This window comes from Eriocheir sinensis, chromosome 65 (genome assembly GCF_024679095.1).
Source record: "Eriocheir sinensis breed Jianghai 21 chromosome 65, ASM2467909v1, whole genome shotgun sequence".
NCBI classification, from domain to species: domain Eukaryota; kingdom Metazoa; phylum Arthropoda; class Malacostraca; order Decapoda; family Varunidae; genus Eriocheir; species Eriocheir sinensis.
Window position 1 is genome coordinate 2,814,750 of NC_066573.1, and position 15,943 is coordinate 2,830,692.

At 46.1% G+C, this 15,943-nt stretch overlaps 2 protein-coding genes across 9 annotated transcripts in view; one reads left to right on the plus strand and one right to left on the minus strand.

Annotated features, from left to right (window-relative positions):
* Window positions 1-7,522, plus strand: part of LOC126987501 (FERM domain-containing protein 8-like) — a 75,582-nt gene extending 68,060 nt beyond the window's left edge. For all 7 annotated transcript variants that reach the window (XM_050844476.1, XM_050844477.1, XM_050844470.1 and 4 more), the window contains one exon: window positions 1-7,522. This exon is cut by the window's left edge and continues 3,064 nt beyond it. The gene's annotated coding sequence lies outside the window, so the exon portion shown is untranslated.
* The window catches only part of LOC126987504 (uncharacterized), a 15,932-nt gene extending 2,309 nt beyond the window's left edge, over window positions 1-13,623 (minus strand). Inside the window, exons 1-7 of one of the 2 annotated variants that reach the window (XR_007740961.1) lie at window positions 13,102-13,623; window positions 12,813-13,018; window positions 12,191-12,382; window positions 10,916-11,014; window positions 9,503-9,664; window positions 5,011-8,958; window positions 1-888 (exon numbers count right to left, since the gene is read on the minus strand). The exon at window positions 1-888 is cut by the window's left edge and continues 2,309 nt beyond it. Coding sequence is in view for 1 of the 2 variants with exons in the window: in XM_050844490.1 (XP_050700447.1) it covers window positions 8,782-8,958; window positions 9,503-9,664; window positions 10,916-11,014; window positions 12,191-12,382; window positions 12,813-13,018; window positions 13,102-13,429 (1,164 nt within the window). In the remaining variant the exon portion in view is untranslated. Of the gene's footprint in view, window positions 8,959-9,502; window positions 9,665-10,915; window positions 11,015-12,190; window positions 12,383-12,812; window positions 13,019-13,101 lie in introns of both variants that reach the window. The other variant, XM_050844490.1, reaches the window with a different exon arrangement.
* Window positions 13,624-15,943: the final 2,320 nt, after the last annotated feature.

Here is a 15,943-nt window from a genome sequence, read left to right on the forward strand (position 1 = left end):
CAGCGACGGGACAAATTTGTGGCATTACCATGTACCAGCGACGGGTCAAATTTTTGTCATGATAACCCCCCCCAAAAAAATAGATGATGCATAAACGATCACAAATCCTTTGATATGTATTATGAAATGGTTTGCGTGAGTGATGATTTTTTCTCATTAATTCGCTCAGAGGGGCCTTTAAGAAACATGATCCCCGCAGCTACCAGGTTAAATGTGGGTGTGTAAGCCCCTTAGGCTCTATGAAAGCCTTTTGCAGATTTATTAAAAGATTTTGGCTTGGCGAATAGGAATGAAAAGTTTGTGTAAAGGAAAGTACGTGACGGTGCAGGCCGACGGTACGTCTTTACGAACCAACAGGCAGTGATGAGAAATGTTAATGTATGATTCTTTCTGTCTTTTCCTTAAGACTTTAAACTTGGAGGAACAGGATAAGGTTAGTGAATGCTAAGTCTATATATACCAAGTCAAGTCACCCTGCTTCAAAACTGCGACCGGTACGCGCAGGAGGCGGTTTTGGGGCGGAGCAGCGGGATGACGTCACTTGGAGCTAAAAAAATATATATATATATATAAATATTACCCGCCAGTTCAGGGGTGACTAAAGTTGGGGCCGTATGTGCACTATGGATGTGCATTCTCGCCTCCTTTCACAGCGCGTTCAGGCAAGCCACTGACGAAAAAATATGTCTTTTTATTGTGCTATTGCGCGACTAATTCCATTGCCTACAAACGGCGGTGTGGGGTGTGAGGGAGGGCATGTTGAAGTGATTGATTTAAATTAGTCCGCCTTTCTTCGTTTTCTCTTAATCCCCGTTTCTACATTCTCTAGTTTGGCTCCAAGCAGTGTCACGCATAAACCACGCCTCGGCCGTGTCTCCTCCCACAAACCTGCGTATGACTTGACGTGGTGTTTATAGACTTAGAGTGAATGTTTTTAAGGGGTTTTATGTTTTACCGAATGTTTTAATAGTTTTTAATAGACTGTCACACACGTACTTGAAAAGGGGACAACCACAGCAGAAAACGTTCAACATACAACCTTAATGACCGTTCCCTCGATACTGCTCTTCTCCTCTGTCTGGAAGCTGTGATTTGCGGGGGGGTTTTCTTTATCTTTTTTTCCTTTATTTTTTCTTCATCTTGTTTCCTTTTTTGTCCTTCAACTTTGGCTGTAACAAAAAAGAAGGATTACAAGCGAAAAGATTCGTTCGTGTTCTAGGATTAACTTCACGGGAAATGTCTATGAGGAAAGATGAGGAGAGAGATACCGTCAGCCCGAACATTTGATATAAATGTTGAGTGCGTTGAGGTAATGGTGGCGGGTGTTAGGACTTCACCTTAGAGGAAAGAAAAGAGACAAATCTACCTTACTATTGCAGCAAGGAAAAGGGATGATGTAAAAGTACTAAGCGTTTAAGAACAGTGACCATAAAATATTCACAGATAAGAGAGAGAGAAAATATCATCAAAATATCGTTCTATGCACATTTTTTTATTGTAATGTAGAAAAACACCGACCATTTATTATTCAATGCTTCCCGTTATCAGATGGCAGCTGTTGAGAGAGAGAGAGAGAGAGAGAGAGAGAGAGAGAGAGAGAGAGAGAGAGAGAGAGAGAGAGAGAGATTCGTTCAAGGGTTCAAAGCTACGAAACACCATTAAGAATATCTCTTATTTCAGTTCTGTTTAGGAGCCTCTCAAGCGTCGGCGTTAGTTCTTTGAGTGTGTGTGTGTGTGTGTGTGTGTGTGTGTGTTCAGCGGCGAGGGTAAATTCTCTGGCTATTATAGTAAGATAAGAAAGATCAGTAACAGAAGGACTTACTAACACGGGAAGTGAAGTTATATATAAAGCTCAGGACGTAAAAGTTTCAAATTCATTTATTCCCCTTACACATAAGTGAGGAAGTGTAAGCTATGGAGACGGTCGAGATTAATATAAAGCTTAGGACGTAAATGCTTCAAGATGCATCGCTTCCCGGTGAACAAAGTAATACAAAGAAGTACAAGCCATGGGAGTGGGGTTAACCAGGTAGCAGCGACGGGCCAAATTTGTGCCATGATATAAACCCCCCAAAATAGATGATGCATAAACTGATTGATTATTAGGGCGGTCTGTCTTGGCGCCTCAACTTCGGGGTCATTTGGCGCCGAATCTAATACTAATTACTTATCTTATAAAAATATATAAGCTTAAAATTAAAAACGTGATAAAACCAACACTAATAAAATTATATAAATCCAGTTAAAATTTAAACCATGATAAAAATACAACAATATAAGGCCAATAAAAACTAGAGAAGGTTGAGAACGCCAGCCTTTTGTAGGAAGCCATAAACGTCTTGTCCCCCAAAAGATAATACATATGATCACAAATGCTTCGATATGTATTATAAAATGGTTTGTGTGAGGGGTGATTTTTTTCTCATTTTTCTCGCTTGGAGGGACCATTAAGAAACATGATTCCCGCTGCTACAGGGTTAAGATATGTATTAAGATATAGCAAAAATTTTAACCCGTACTGATTTCGGTAAACAAAGTAATACAAGGAAATGCAAGCTATGGAAGTAGAGATAAGACATGTGTTAAGCTTAGGACGTAAAGGTTTCAAGATGTATTGATTCCCCGTAACATAAAGACCAAAATGAGAACAGATCAATGTCTCGAGTGAGGAGGACACGGGCGTCTCTCTCTCTCTCTCTCTCTCTCTCTCTCTCTCTCTCTCTCTCTTGGTCTTCTTCCTATCCTCTTCCTTTCCCTCCCTCGCTTTTTTTTTTTTATTTCTCCAATTTAGTTTCCGTCCCACCCTCCTTCTGCCTCCTGCTCTTTCTCCTCCCTCTCTTGCCCTGCTGCCATTCTCTCTCTCTCTCTCTCTCTCTCTCTCTTGGGGGCCATGTTGTGGGTGCCAATACCATAGATACATTCAAGAAGAGGTTAGATAAAGCCATGGATGGTGAAGTAAGGTGGGGTTGATTGTACAGGAGCTGCCTTGTATAGGACAACCGGTCTCTTGCAGACTCCTTATGTTCTTATGTTCTCTCTCTCTCTCAGTGGTCGATGGACGTCCCGGGTTACAATTATTGATTCTCCCTCGTCTCTCCGCCCACGTGCATTCCCTCCACACGGCGCTGCACGGGGGGGTCGATGATGGTCGATGTTCTCAGGCCCTTCCGCCTCTTGCAGCAACTATATCCCAAGGCCGAGAAAGAGTTTATTCGCATTCTCATGAGTGTTTGTTCAAGTTCATGGTCAGACTACCACCAGGGTCATAAAACTACCCATGGAAATGCTCAAAACTCCTGCGAAAGCCTTGTCAAACGTGTGTATCGATGTCTCCTCTCCTCGCCTTGGTCCTACACTGTTCGGCGACACGCGGGATGCTGGGAATCTCACATTACCAGACTTAGAAGCAAAGTGAATGATGGAAGATTGTTTGCTGGAGGGCCATGAGGGGGAAGTAAAGGGAATGACTGATAGAAATGTTCGTGAGGCTCGATTTGAATTTCGTATTGCAAGCAAAATGTGTGTTAGTGATTATAATGCCGAATGGCCTTGATAGGAAGAAGAATCGAGTGTTTATATTAATTTTGTTTGTTATGATTCGATTTGGCCTTCCTGTGTAAAGCGAAGCAAAAGGCCTTGTGGGAAAAATAATTCCGGGTTATATTCACTTAATTCGTCTGTTTCGATTTGTCCTTCGCTCGTTGAACCTTCGACTCATGGTTCGGAGCTTCGTCATGACAGTTACAGGATGCCAAGTCGATGTTTTGCGGCAGTCATGATGTAGACGTGGCCGGGAGAGTAGTGACCGTTTGTTTACGAGGAAATATTGCCAGCTACGGACACACACGAGCGAACATTAAGGTGATGTAGACGGTAATTAACGTTCAAGGAGTTACCTGAGAGTTTAATTGCCCGCATTACCCCAACTTCATCTCTCCCTCTCCTCTCGCTCTTCAATCTCCCCCTAAACATCACCACAAACAAGGCCTCTTAAAGTACCTAGATAAGGACGTCATGTATCTTTCTGCGCATGTTTATAATTATTTTACGTGTGTGTGTGTGTTTGTGTTTGTGTCTGTTCGGTGTGTCAAATGGATGCCTAAACCACCTGTATATATGCGCGTGTGCGTGTGCGTCGTGTACGTGTATGTGTGTGTGTGTGTATCTCATCGTTCAACTCCCTCACCCCGTCGCCCCCACACGTTAATACTTTTTTCCTTCCCTCCTTCCCCGTCTCTATACATTTAGCGTCTCGTACGGCCCGCGCTGGATGGTTCTGTCGTCATCGTCGTCGTCGTCTCCCGAACACTGTGAACGACTCCTGCTCTCAGTGACACGTTAACAACCCCCTTATGTGATATCGTAGACTTAGTGGAGAGCAGAGCGCGGGCGTGGCGGACAGAGACGCGCGTATCGTACAGACAGGCAAGGAGGTATAGGTAGACAGGCAGACAGCAGACATCCCTAACCTAACCAAACCTAACGTGCCCTGGCGGAAAACTGGGCAGACACACAGGAACGGGATCAAGGGAAAAGGCTTCGGCAGGCAGACGGCTAGCAGACGTCCCTAACCCAACCTAACCTGACGAACTAAGTCTATATATACCAAGTCAAGTCACTCTGCTTCAAAACTGCGAACGGTACGCACAGGTGGCGGTTTTGGGGCGGAGCAGCGGGATGACGTCACTTGGAGCTAAAAAAAATACTCGCCAGTTCAGGGGTGACTAAAGTTGGGGCCGTGTGTGCACTCTGGATGTGCATTCTCGCCTCCTTTCACAGCGCGTTCAGGCAAGCCACTGACGAAAAAAAATGTCTTTATTGTGCTATTGCGTGACTGTAATTTCAATGACACAAACGGCGGTGTGGGGTGTGAGGGAGGGCATGATGTGATTGATTTAAATTAGTCCGCCTTTCTTCGTTTTCTCTAAATCCCTGTTTCTACATTCTCTAGTTTGGCTCCAAGCAGTGTCACACATAAACTACGCCTCGGCCGTGTCTCCTCCCACAAACCTGCGGATGACTTGACTTGGTGTATATAGACTAAGCTGACGATGAGATGGACAGACAGACGAAGGGACGGGATCAAGGGAAAGAGTTAAGGCAGGAATAAGGGCACACAAGCAGACATCCCCAACCTGACGAAGAGATGGACAAAGACGCAGGAACAGGCTCAAGTGAAAGGATTAAGACATAAAGGCAGGTAGACAAAAACAGGCCTAAATATCACACTCTTTTTATACATCATTACCTATTTGCTGTACAGGAAGATCATGATGCGGGCTTTTTATTTTTGTTTTATGTCTCAAATCTGGTCTGTGTCGTAACTAAAATGGACCGCGCCCTTAAACCTTTACAGACGTATTTTTTCGATAAGCGTGAAGCAATATAATCACATAGACTAACCTAAAAAAAAAACTTACTCTTGTATATATTAACGGTGTGGAACTTAAGAGGGAAAGGCTGAGAAGAGAGGGAAGTTTTGATTTTTTTTTTTTTTGTACCGTTATGGCTTTTAATAGTGAAGTGGATTTGTTTGTTTATGTGGACGTTAAGACACTAAAGGGGCTATTACACTGGGCAAATTTTCCGTGGATCTTCAGTCAAACCACGATATCTGCTAGCGTGGTTCTCATTTGTTTCTGGTTATTGCTGCTGATGATGATGGTGAGTAATACCGTCGTCCTTCAGTGAAATCTACCGTAGCTTTGGAAGATCGTGGACACGTCAGAAAACCGCGGAAATATGAGAACCACGCCAGCGGAAATCGTGGTTTGACAAGATCCACGGAGAATCTGCCCAGTGTAATAGCCCCTTTAGTGGGGAGGAAATAGATAAGGGTTGTAAATGCTGACACTTCATAACAGACAATTAACAGACACTTTACAGGACTGACGTGGTAGTACAGTTGACTAGATTACGTCTCCCCTCCCCTGCATTCCCCTTCCTGTCCTCCTCCTCTTCCTCCTCTTCCTCCTTTACCCCCACCAAGCTTCTTAGCACAGACATCCACTCAGACGGTCGTAACCCTATGAAAGTCTAATAATTCTCTCTCTCTCTCTCTCTCTCTCTCTCTCTCTCATACTTCGTTCTCTACCCTTCTCTCGTAAACAACAACAACAACAACCTCTCTGTCAAGGAACTCGAATACGGTTTTCCTGCATATCACCTTCCCACTCTGTCTCTCTCCGGCATATGACCACAGATGTTGCGCCGACTAAACGAAACTTTCCAACTTTCCAACCTCCCCCAAGAACGCATCATATACTTGCTTGCCTCCCTGCCTGCCTGTCTTCTCTTATCCGATCGAGGGAGCGGCGGAGACGAATTATTAAGGGCCCCGTCTCTCTGTTTGCCTCGCCCGCCTCGCCTCTCCCGGTGTGGCGTGATTATACTGCACTGCCAATGTAGCGATGAAATAGCGACAAAACAACAAAAACAATAGTGAATCGTCATACAAAACGTCAGTTATTATTATTATCATCATTATTATTATCATCATTATATACATACATACCGTAGTACATCATAATATTAGCCTCAGAGAATGGTCGGAGGGCGAGAATAAGGTGTGTTTGCGAAATTGTCCTCGGCATTCTACTTGGTAACGAACTTCAGGGAGAAACATAATGCATTGGAAATTGAGCTGAAGTGTAAAAATTATGTGTTGGCAAAATCACGGCAAGCTTTCGTTGTCTCCCTTTATAAAGCCATTCACTTCTGTCTATTGCATCTTCCTTCTTCTCTGAGAGGGGCTTCGTGGCGCAGTGGTTAGCATACTCGGCTCACAACCGAGATAGCCCGGGTTCGATTCCCTGGCGGAGTGGAAAAATTTGGGCGGCTTTTCCGATACCCTACGCCCCTGTCCACCCAGCAGTGAATGGATACCAAGAATTAATCGGAGGTTGTGTCCTGTCTCCTGGGATCTGTTCCCTTCTCCTATAATTCCTTCCCCTTCTGTCTCTCTCCGGCATATGACCACAGATGTTGCGCCGACTAAACGAAACTTTCCTACTTTTTCCACCGTACCCTCTGTTTCCCTTTATATCTTCCCCCTCCAATAGATTCTCTCCAGGCTCTTCTATTTGGCTCATCTCTCCTTAACACATGATCAGGCTATCTCAGCGTTGGATGCTGGTCCCCAAAATTATAATCTAAAAAAAGTTTATTCTTATACTTCGGCTCAAATCTTCAGAGTAATTTGTTTTCCCTTGCTGTGGTTACTAAATGAAATGTCGCGTGCAAGTTGGCGAGCTGCCCCTCATAATAATATAGACATGTTTTCTATGTGAGTACGTGAGTTCGGTGTTTTCCCCTGGTAACGGTGAATAATAAGGGTGATAACTTTTTGTATGGTGTCACGCACGGCGCCGCCAGCAGCACCACCACCACCACCACCCCTCCCCCTCGGCGGGAGAGTGACTGGGGGGCGGGGCTGACTGGCCGGTGCGTGCGTGTGTGTGTACATATATATCAGTGATCCAGTTTATCCTGTGATGCTATTAATAAAACTTTTATACCTGGACGTCATCTTTATGTAAGTGCCCCCTCAGAAGGTTGAACATGGAACCTGTACTAGGAGGGGTCATTCACCTCGCCAGGATAATACTGGGGGCTGAAACGACTTGAGGGACGTGGATATTGAAGCATTTGAACGCGATATCTGGACGCCCTGTTTTTGTGTCTTCTAAGAGTTGAACGTGAAACCTGTACTAGAGGGGTCATTCACCTCGCCAGGAGAACACTAGGGGCCGAGGTGGCCTGAAGCGACTCAACGGACATGGATCTTGAAGTAGTGGAGCGCGATACCTGGACGTCCTGTTCTTGCAGGTGCCGCTCAGAGGGCTAAATGTGAAATCTGTACTAGTGGTAACATTAATTTCGTCGGGGTAACATTGGGAGTCAAGATGGTAAAACTGACGTGAGAGACGTGGGTGTTGAGGCACTGGATTTTTTTTTTTTTTTACACAAAGGAAAACAACTCAAGGGCAACAAAAAGAAAGTGTAGAAATAAAGCCCGCTGACCGTTGCTCCCACAAAGCAAAAAGTAAAGAGTGGCCACAAGAGAGATCAATTTCGGGTGGAGAGGTGTCTTGATACATTCTTCTTGAAAGAGGTCATGTTATAGGCAGGAGGAAATACAGACGAAGGAAGGCTGTTCCAGAGTTTACCAGTGAAGGGGATGAAAGAATGGAGATGCTGGTTAACTCTTGCATAAGGGGTTTAGACAGTACAGGGATGAGCTAGAGTAGAAAGTCGAGTGCAGCGGGGCCGCGGGAGGGGGAAAGGCATGCAGTTAGTAAGTTCAGAAGAGCAGCCAGCACTAAAATGTCGATAGAAGATAGATAGAGAGGCAACATGGCGGCGGAATTTAAGAGGTAGAAGACTGTGAGAAAGAGGAGGGGATTACGATACTAAGGAAGAAATCTTTGATCATCAATTTTTCTGAAGTCAAAACTAGGCTTAGAGATTCCCGTCGTGACATGAGAGGTTTGACAGCAGATCGGGGGCAATATAAAACTTGCTAGTTCTTCAAGGGTTCAAGAGGTTCAAGGGTTTAGGACTGGGGCGCTTCGAGATTACCTGTATAGTGACACGTAAGGCACTGATACTAATGTTGGGAGACTTACTGCTTAGTAATTCGGTCCCTTGAAAATATACTTGATAATGAACGATTCGGTCCCTTGAAAGTAGAATCGATACTAAAAGCTTCAGTCTTTTAAAAGTAGACTATTATAACCTTGGTCTCTCAGAACTAAACTCTTTACTTATTACTCGGGTCCCTCAAGGGTTAAAGTTAGTAAGGTTGAGGTCATTCATCCTCTCTTTGTGTGCGGTGTCCATAAAGAAGAGGAAGCCAGAGCCGGGCAGCACGGAGGGCAGGTGCTTCAGGCCCAGCGAGTCTGCGGTGCCGCTGATGAAAACTTTGTCGGCCTCGTCGTGATGCCGCACCACCAACACCTGCGGGAGGAGGGCCAGGTAAGTGTGTGGGGGGGGGGGGGGTCAAAGGTGTGCGAGACTTGCTTCGTATCCTAGAGTATAGTTCGACAGAAGCCGAAGGAGGTCTAGGGTGTTGGGTGTGTCTCCTAGACGGCCAGGGGTACCTGTAGGTTCTGAACCAACTACTCAAGATCAATGAGGAGAACAAAGTTGTAGGCTTGTTCACCAGGCTGGTTAGGGAAAGAAGATGACAGTCAAAGCTAGTGGTGAACATTGAAGATGGAGATTTGAGCAAAAGGAGAATGGGTCAAGATGTGCTTCATTTTAGAATTTACATACTCAGAAGTTAGGTGAGAGCTCAACAATAAAGATTTATTTAGTGACAAAATAAGACTTAAGTCTTAGCCAGATGGTAAAATTCCTAGGATTCAATGTCGTGGGCACGAGAGCAAGTAATATAATTGCATATCCTCTTCTCTTTTCATCTCTCCTCTCTTACACATCCCTGTAGTTTTGCACTACCACCACCACCACCACCGCCGCCGCCGCCGCCGCCGCCACTCACCGCCACGTTCAGTCCCTCCAGCGTGGCCAGGATGCGGTACTCCCCCCCGGCGGTGTCCAGCAACAGCAGGTCGACGCTCCGCGTCCTGCGGCCCAGGGCGGCGCTCACCAGGGCGTTGAGGGTGTAGCACTGCACCGCCGAGGACCTTCCGCTGGCCCGGTCCTGCGAGGGGCGGAGCAGCGGGTCAGTAGCAGGTCAGCAGGTCAGTGGTAATAGTAGAATTAGCCAGTGTGGTTTGTTTACTCACGGGTCACGGCTAATGATCTTCACCACTGACCTCCTTCCCTTACAGCTAAAGAGATGCTCAGGGGTGACACCTCTATATTTATTTCTGTCACAGTTAAAAGACAGTTGAATACACAGTGAGGGTCAGCTGGACAAGTAACAAAAGTAACTGTGTGTTTGTGTAGCGAGCGCTGTTTGTTTGCTCCTCACTAAAACTTCTTGCATTCTGCCTTCTCGTTTTGAGTTTAAGATGAAACTTTGTTGTGATGTGTCTGTCTATTGGCTTTGGGTCAGCAGGTCAGCAACGAGAGTAACAGTGACGGTATACGTTTATCCAGTGTTGTTTGTACACCTCTAGTAAATCGCCTTCACCGTGTCTTCTGCTTCTTCCCTTGTAAAACGAAAAATGAATTATGTTGCTGAGATGTCTGTGCTGAGATGTGTCAGGAACAGCAGCAGCAACACTAGTAACAGTATGTCCATCCTGCATCATTTGATTTACCTCGCTTTAATTAATGAAACGTGTAATTTGGTTTATCGTCCTTGGGCGAGGAAAGAAAAGTTTGCCGTTCATGAAAAACTACAACAAATAAGGAAGCCATTGATATATTATGTATAATGATAAATGTAGGTTTGGGGGAAGAAAGTAGCTGAAAAACAAAAAAATTTCGGCGCGCTAAAAAATCTGCCTCGACCGGCGAGAGACCCGATGTTTGAAATGAGCGCGGAAAGGAAAACTTATTGAAACGTATGGTGCGCGAGAAGGTTAAAACACTAAACACATCCTTCACCACATGCTAATCGAAGCCACATTTTACTAACAAGCATTTATGAATAGCTTTCTTACTGACCAAGATCTGTAGCCATACAAGGGGAATAAACTTTCGAATATAACTAAAAAAAGGTCGAAGACTTAATCCCACAAGAAGAAGAATAGAAAAAAACTCGAATATGCTAGTGATTCTCGTTTGTACAAGAATACAGTCCATGCATGATGATGTTTAATTGACTTATAAACGTATGCAGGTTTTATTGCGTCCGTAAACCATCTCTTTAGCACTGCAGCAAGATCCTCTATTAGTGGCGAGGGGGGATCTTTTACTGACGGCGATGTGGTAATGCTAAGTTATGTGGCCCAGAACTGTGTATTTAAGTGATTGATGCGTTAGTGAGGCCCAGCACACCCACCTCCTCGATGACGTACTTGGCGAGGGTGGAGCGTGCCAGGGCAGTGTCGCGGTACAGCGGGGGGAGATCATCAGTGCCTGCCGGGGACCACAGCTGACCCTGAGGGAAGGCGTTAGGTCAGATGTGGCGTCAGTGAGGTGCTGTTGCTGTTACTACTACTACTACTACTACTACTACTAGTACTGCTACCACAACAACATAAATGATACCTCCACCCATGTTTATTTTTCCAGACACATAATCATGGAGGGCTCCATAGCTTGGAGGTCGTTAGCCCCAACTCTGTTCGCTAATGACTGTGGCATCCAACCATATCACTAATACGACCTAGCACTAAATCACCTTTCATCTATTACGTCCAGATCCCCCTTTCCTTCCCTACTCAAGTCACTCCCGACCCACCCTAATGTCACTCTCCACTACTGTGGCTTCATAGTCCATATTGGAGATGTTGGTGGCTTTTGGGCAAGAGTGTCTGGTGCCCCTGAGACATAGGATGGCCGACCTGAGCAGGGAGAACGAGAGGCGACACCTCATCCAGGCGACAACGTGGCTCCTTGGCTGATGCTTCTTTTCTGAGATTAGTTCCGCAAGGCGTGCGTAGAAGCATTGGGCCCTGGGACCCATCCCGCCGGATGTGGTGAAGACGAGGGGGTGAAGCTGCCCTGATCCACATGTTACTACTACTACTACTACTACTACTACTACTACTGCTTTTTTATACTAATACTAATACTAATACTAATACTATTGCTACTACTGCTACTACTACTACTACTACTACTACTACTACTACTACTACTACTACTACGGTGGCATCCTCTCCTGTGATTCTGTTGTGTCACCCCGAGTGGGTAACAGGTAGAGTGATGGCCCATGCTCTCCGAAGTTCATAGAAAATGGGAAATCTCAACACACAAATTAATCTAAATAGGAATGCGGAGCCGTGTAGTGCAGCGACTTGCCTGACGGGCGAGCCTCCCATAACTCACTCTGCGAGGGGGGCACCTCTTTGGCCGACTGGTTGAGGAGTGGGTCTCCCGTCTCGCAGGGCGCGGGTTTGATCCCCGGCTACCGGCAAACCTTTCCTTATCTGGATTCATTTCTCGTGTGTTTCGTTACAGGCGGTGGTCGCGCTAGAGCATAGTTAAGAGTAAATTCAGGCATTACACTACTACTACTACTACTACTACTATTTACGACTGCTGCTGCTACTTCTGGTACTACTACTATTACTACTACATTTTTTTTCTAGGACTCCCCTTCCACACTCACCTTTTTGTGGTATCCTTCGTCAGACACACACGCCAGGGCCGCGGCGGCTTTCCTGCGACGCCTCAGCTGAGCGAATGCCTCCGGGCGGGGCTCCACCAGCAGACCTCTCCACGCCTGCCGCCACTCCAGCCACATTGTGTGAGACCTGAACACGCCCGTCCCCGCGCCGGCCTCCACGAACACACCATCACTCTGAGTCACACGAAGGAGGAGTGAGAGGTAAGAGCACTGACTTGTAGTGTTGACAGGAGAACTGTTTACAGGTAGGACACTCACACACTCCCCTTCCCCCGATCACATGGGCCACAAAATACAGAGCCATTAAGGAATATAGTTTATCGTGGTATTCAAAAGGGTTATCTGTTTATATAGGGAAATCAAAGCATAACTCTATTCATGTGTTCAGAATCTATACCTTGTCCCCGAACACATGGGTCAAACATAGAACGAGGGAGAAATAGAACTTATTGTGGTATTCAAAAGGATTACATGTTAAGATGGTGCGCTCAGAACCATTAAGGAATATAGTTTATTGTGGTATTCAAAAGGGTTATCTGTTTATATAGGGAAATCAAAGCATAACTCTATTTAAGGGAGAGGCTGTGTGTGTTCAGATCTCTACCTTGTCCTGAAAGAGTAAGCGAAGGATGGACTCCACGTAGCGCCACGGGCCGAAGTCCAGCCAGGGCGGGTGGTTGAGGTCTGTGGACGTGAGGGGGTGAGGCGGCCGCCGCTGGGGAGGGAGCACCACCGACTGGCGAAGGTGATAGAGGAAGAGTGGACTGATGGGCGACGGGGGGTCCAACCAGGCCTTGAGGGAGCTGCAGTCTGGAGAGAGGGGGGAACCTTATAGGCTGTCTCACACACACACACACACACACACACACACAGAAACAAACACGTACACTCACCAAGCCTGCAGTAGAGTGAGGGTAGGATGGTCGGCGCAGCCACAAACACCCACCACGCCACGCCCGCCGCCCACGCCAGCCACCACCCGCGGCCCCACACACGACACGCCCACAGCTTCAACATCAAGGCCCTGAGCTGCGGGTTGGAGGACGTGCACAGTGTCATTAGTCTGTACCTTTCTACCTGCTGGATTCGTATTCTCAGACGCGGTGGCTGAATGGATAGCGTGACGGCGCCGCGTTCAGGACGACGCGAGTTCAATCCCCGCCCGGTGCCACCAAGCTGGGATTTTTCAGCCGCCGCCGAGTGGCTTAAAACTACCCACATGCTATCCAGAAGACCACCTATCAACCCGGATTCTAGATTAAAGATGAGCTCCGGGAGGGCAGCATGAGCCAATGCAAGATGGCGCCACTATAAACACTCGCCTGCGCCAGAACGGGCTGGGCCGACCATCAGGCCCCACCGGGAAGAAGCCTACCGGCGCAATAGGCCGCGACGTAAAAAAAAAAAAAAAAAAAAGAAAGTCTTGTCACACTATCACTAAGCTCAGGACAAGGTAGTTCTGAACACTCACAGGCACTTCCTTGAATAGAGTTGTCCTAACTGCACTCACGGAAGTGCTAACACAACCTCCATAAAAGCCTTATCAAATGTTAGTGCACTGTGTAAGCCCTGAAATGTTTGAGAATATATTCCGTGTCCTGGATGAGTACACAGGGGTAGCTAGCGTTTATTTATTATTTATTTTTTCTGTTCAAGCTTTACTAATCTTTACTAATCTTCTCGATCCTGCAGTCGTGGGTGGCAGTCCATCGCTACTACTCCCAAGAAGCTCATCCATTAGTCTTTGCCAACAATAACGTGGCTGCTCTCTTATTTGGCCCGTTTTTCAAGGCGTGGTAAGCTGATTTTTTTATCTCACTTTTTACGACTGAGTTTGCAAAATGTCTTATCTCTGTGAAAAACCACCACTTTTAACTCATAAGGTTTTGTTGGTAAGAGAACCGGGTAGGACACGTAGTAATGGGTTTAAACAGGATAAATTCAGATTCAACAGGGACATAGGCAAAAATTGGTTTACTAACAGAGTGGTGGATGAGTGGAATAGGCTTAGCAGTCATGTGGTGAGTGCCAATACAATTGTCACATTCAAAAATAGATTAGATAAATTCATGGACAGCGATATTAGGTGGGGTTAGATTCACGGGAGCTTAGGTTCAAAGGAGCTGCCTTGTACAGATCCACCGGCCTCTTGCACACTCCTATGTTCTTATGTCCCAAAAATGGAATTAAAAAATCAAACTAGTCACATATCTGATAATAAATACCAATACGATGTTTAATATATCACCCTTAGGTCTGTATTCTAATAAACGTACCAGGCTCCCATTACGACCAGTTTGCAAGGCCACAGCAAAGATAGGTTTTCATGGATGGTTTTCCTATTCATGGTGCAGAAATCGTCTAAAACTATCATAAGAATCACAAAACTGTCCACGAAAATCCAAGCAACCTCCACGATATACTGAGGTGTCGATACGTTTAAGAATACGTGCTTAAATAGTATAGTCACAGAAGCTGCCACACTCGCCTCGGAATGAAAGGGAGCTACACGCGCGAGAGAGGACCAGCGCAACACTTAGGTATGCACAGAGGATTTTCGTCTCTATTAGTTAACTCCTCATGCTTGTTCTAACCACAATAGCTCCCACTGTCGCTTCTGAAATATATAGGAGCTGCACACGCGAGCGAAGACCACCGCAAAGCTCTTTAGGTATGCACAAGAGCTCATACATTTCCCCGCTATTATAGTCCTCCAAATATGTCGAGGCCGGTCTGGCGTAGGCTCCCGCGGGTCCTTCCCTACCCTCTGCTCTGCCACACAGTCCCAACACCTATCTCTTCCTCTCATATGTAAGCTATAGGTAACATATGAGAGGAAAAAATAGGTGTTTGGACTGTGTGGCAGAGCAGAGGGGAGAAATGGACCACAGGAGCCAACGCCAAAACGGACTCGACAATTTGGTTTCACTATAGCCACTCCTCACACTTGGTCTTAATGACTAACTCCCACAGTCGTTTCTGAAATATACAGGAGCTACGCGCACGAGCGACGACCGCCTCAGAGCTCTTTGGGTATGCACAGGAACTCATAGATCTTCCGTCTGTTAGTATATAACTCCTCAAACTCAGTCACAGTAGCTCATGGAGGTTGGTGGAGTCGATATCGGCCCAATTAAGTGAATCCGCCCGAGCTGTCATTTTTACGGCCAAGTGTCAGGTGTTGTCAGGTCAGGCTCGGCCAGGCTCGCCCACCCCCATCTTTTGGCCGTAAATTTGACAGTTCACCTCAATGAATGGGATTAGCGGGCCGTGTCGACTCCACCAATTCTACCTCCATGCAGTAGCTACATATATCTCAGTCCCTTCTGAAATAAACAGGAGTTCAATGAGCGAGGAAGAGTCACCGCAAACTATATTTCCCGTCTCTTAGTCACTCTTCACACTTCATCCTAATCACGGCAACTCCCACAATCACATATGAGGTAAACAGGAGACACACAAGCGAGGAAGGGCCGCCGAAAAACTTTAGATAAGCACAATAAGAGCTCAGATTTCCCGTCTCTTAGTCACTCTTCACACTACCAAGATCTATAGAAGCACACTTCATCCTATCACGGCAACTCCCACAATCACATATGAGGTAAACAGGAGACACACAAGCGAGGAACGGCCGCCGAAAAAATTAAGATAGTATAGTAAGAGCTCAGATTTCCCGTCTCCTGGTTACTGATGACATTTTTACTTCACACTAGGTAGGCGAGGGAGAGCCAGTAC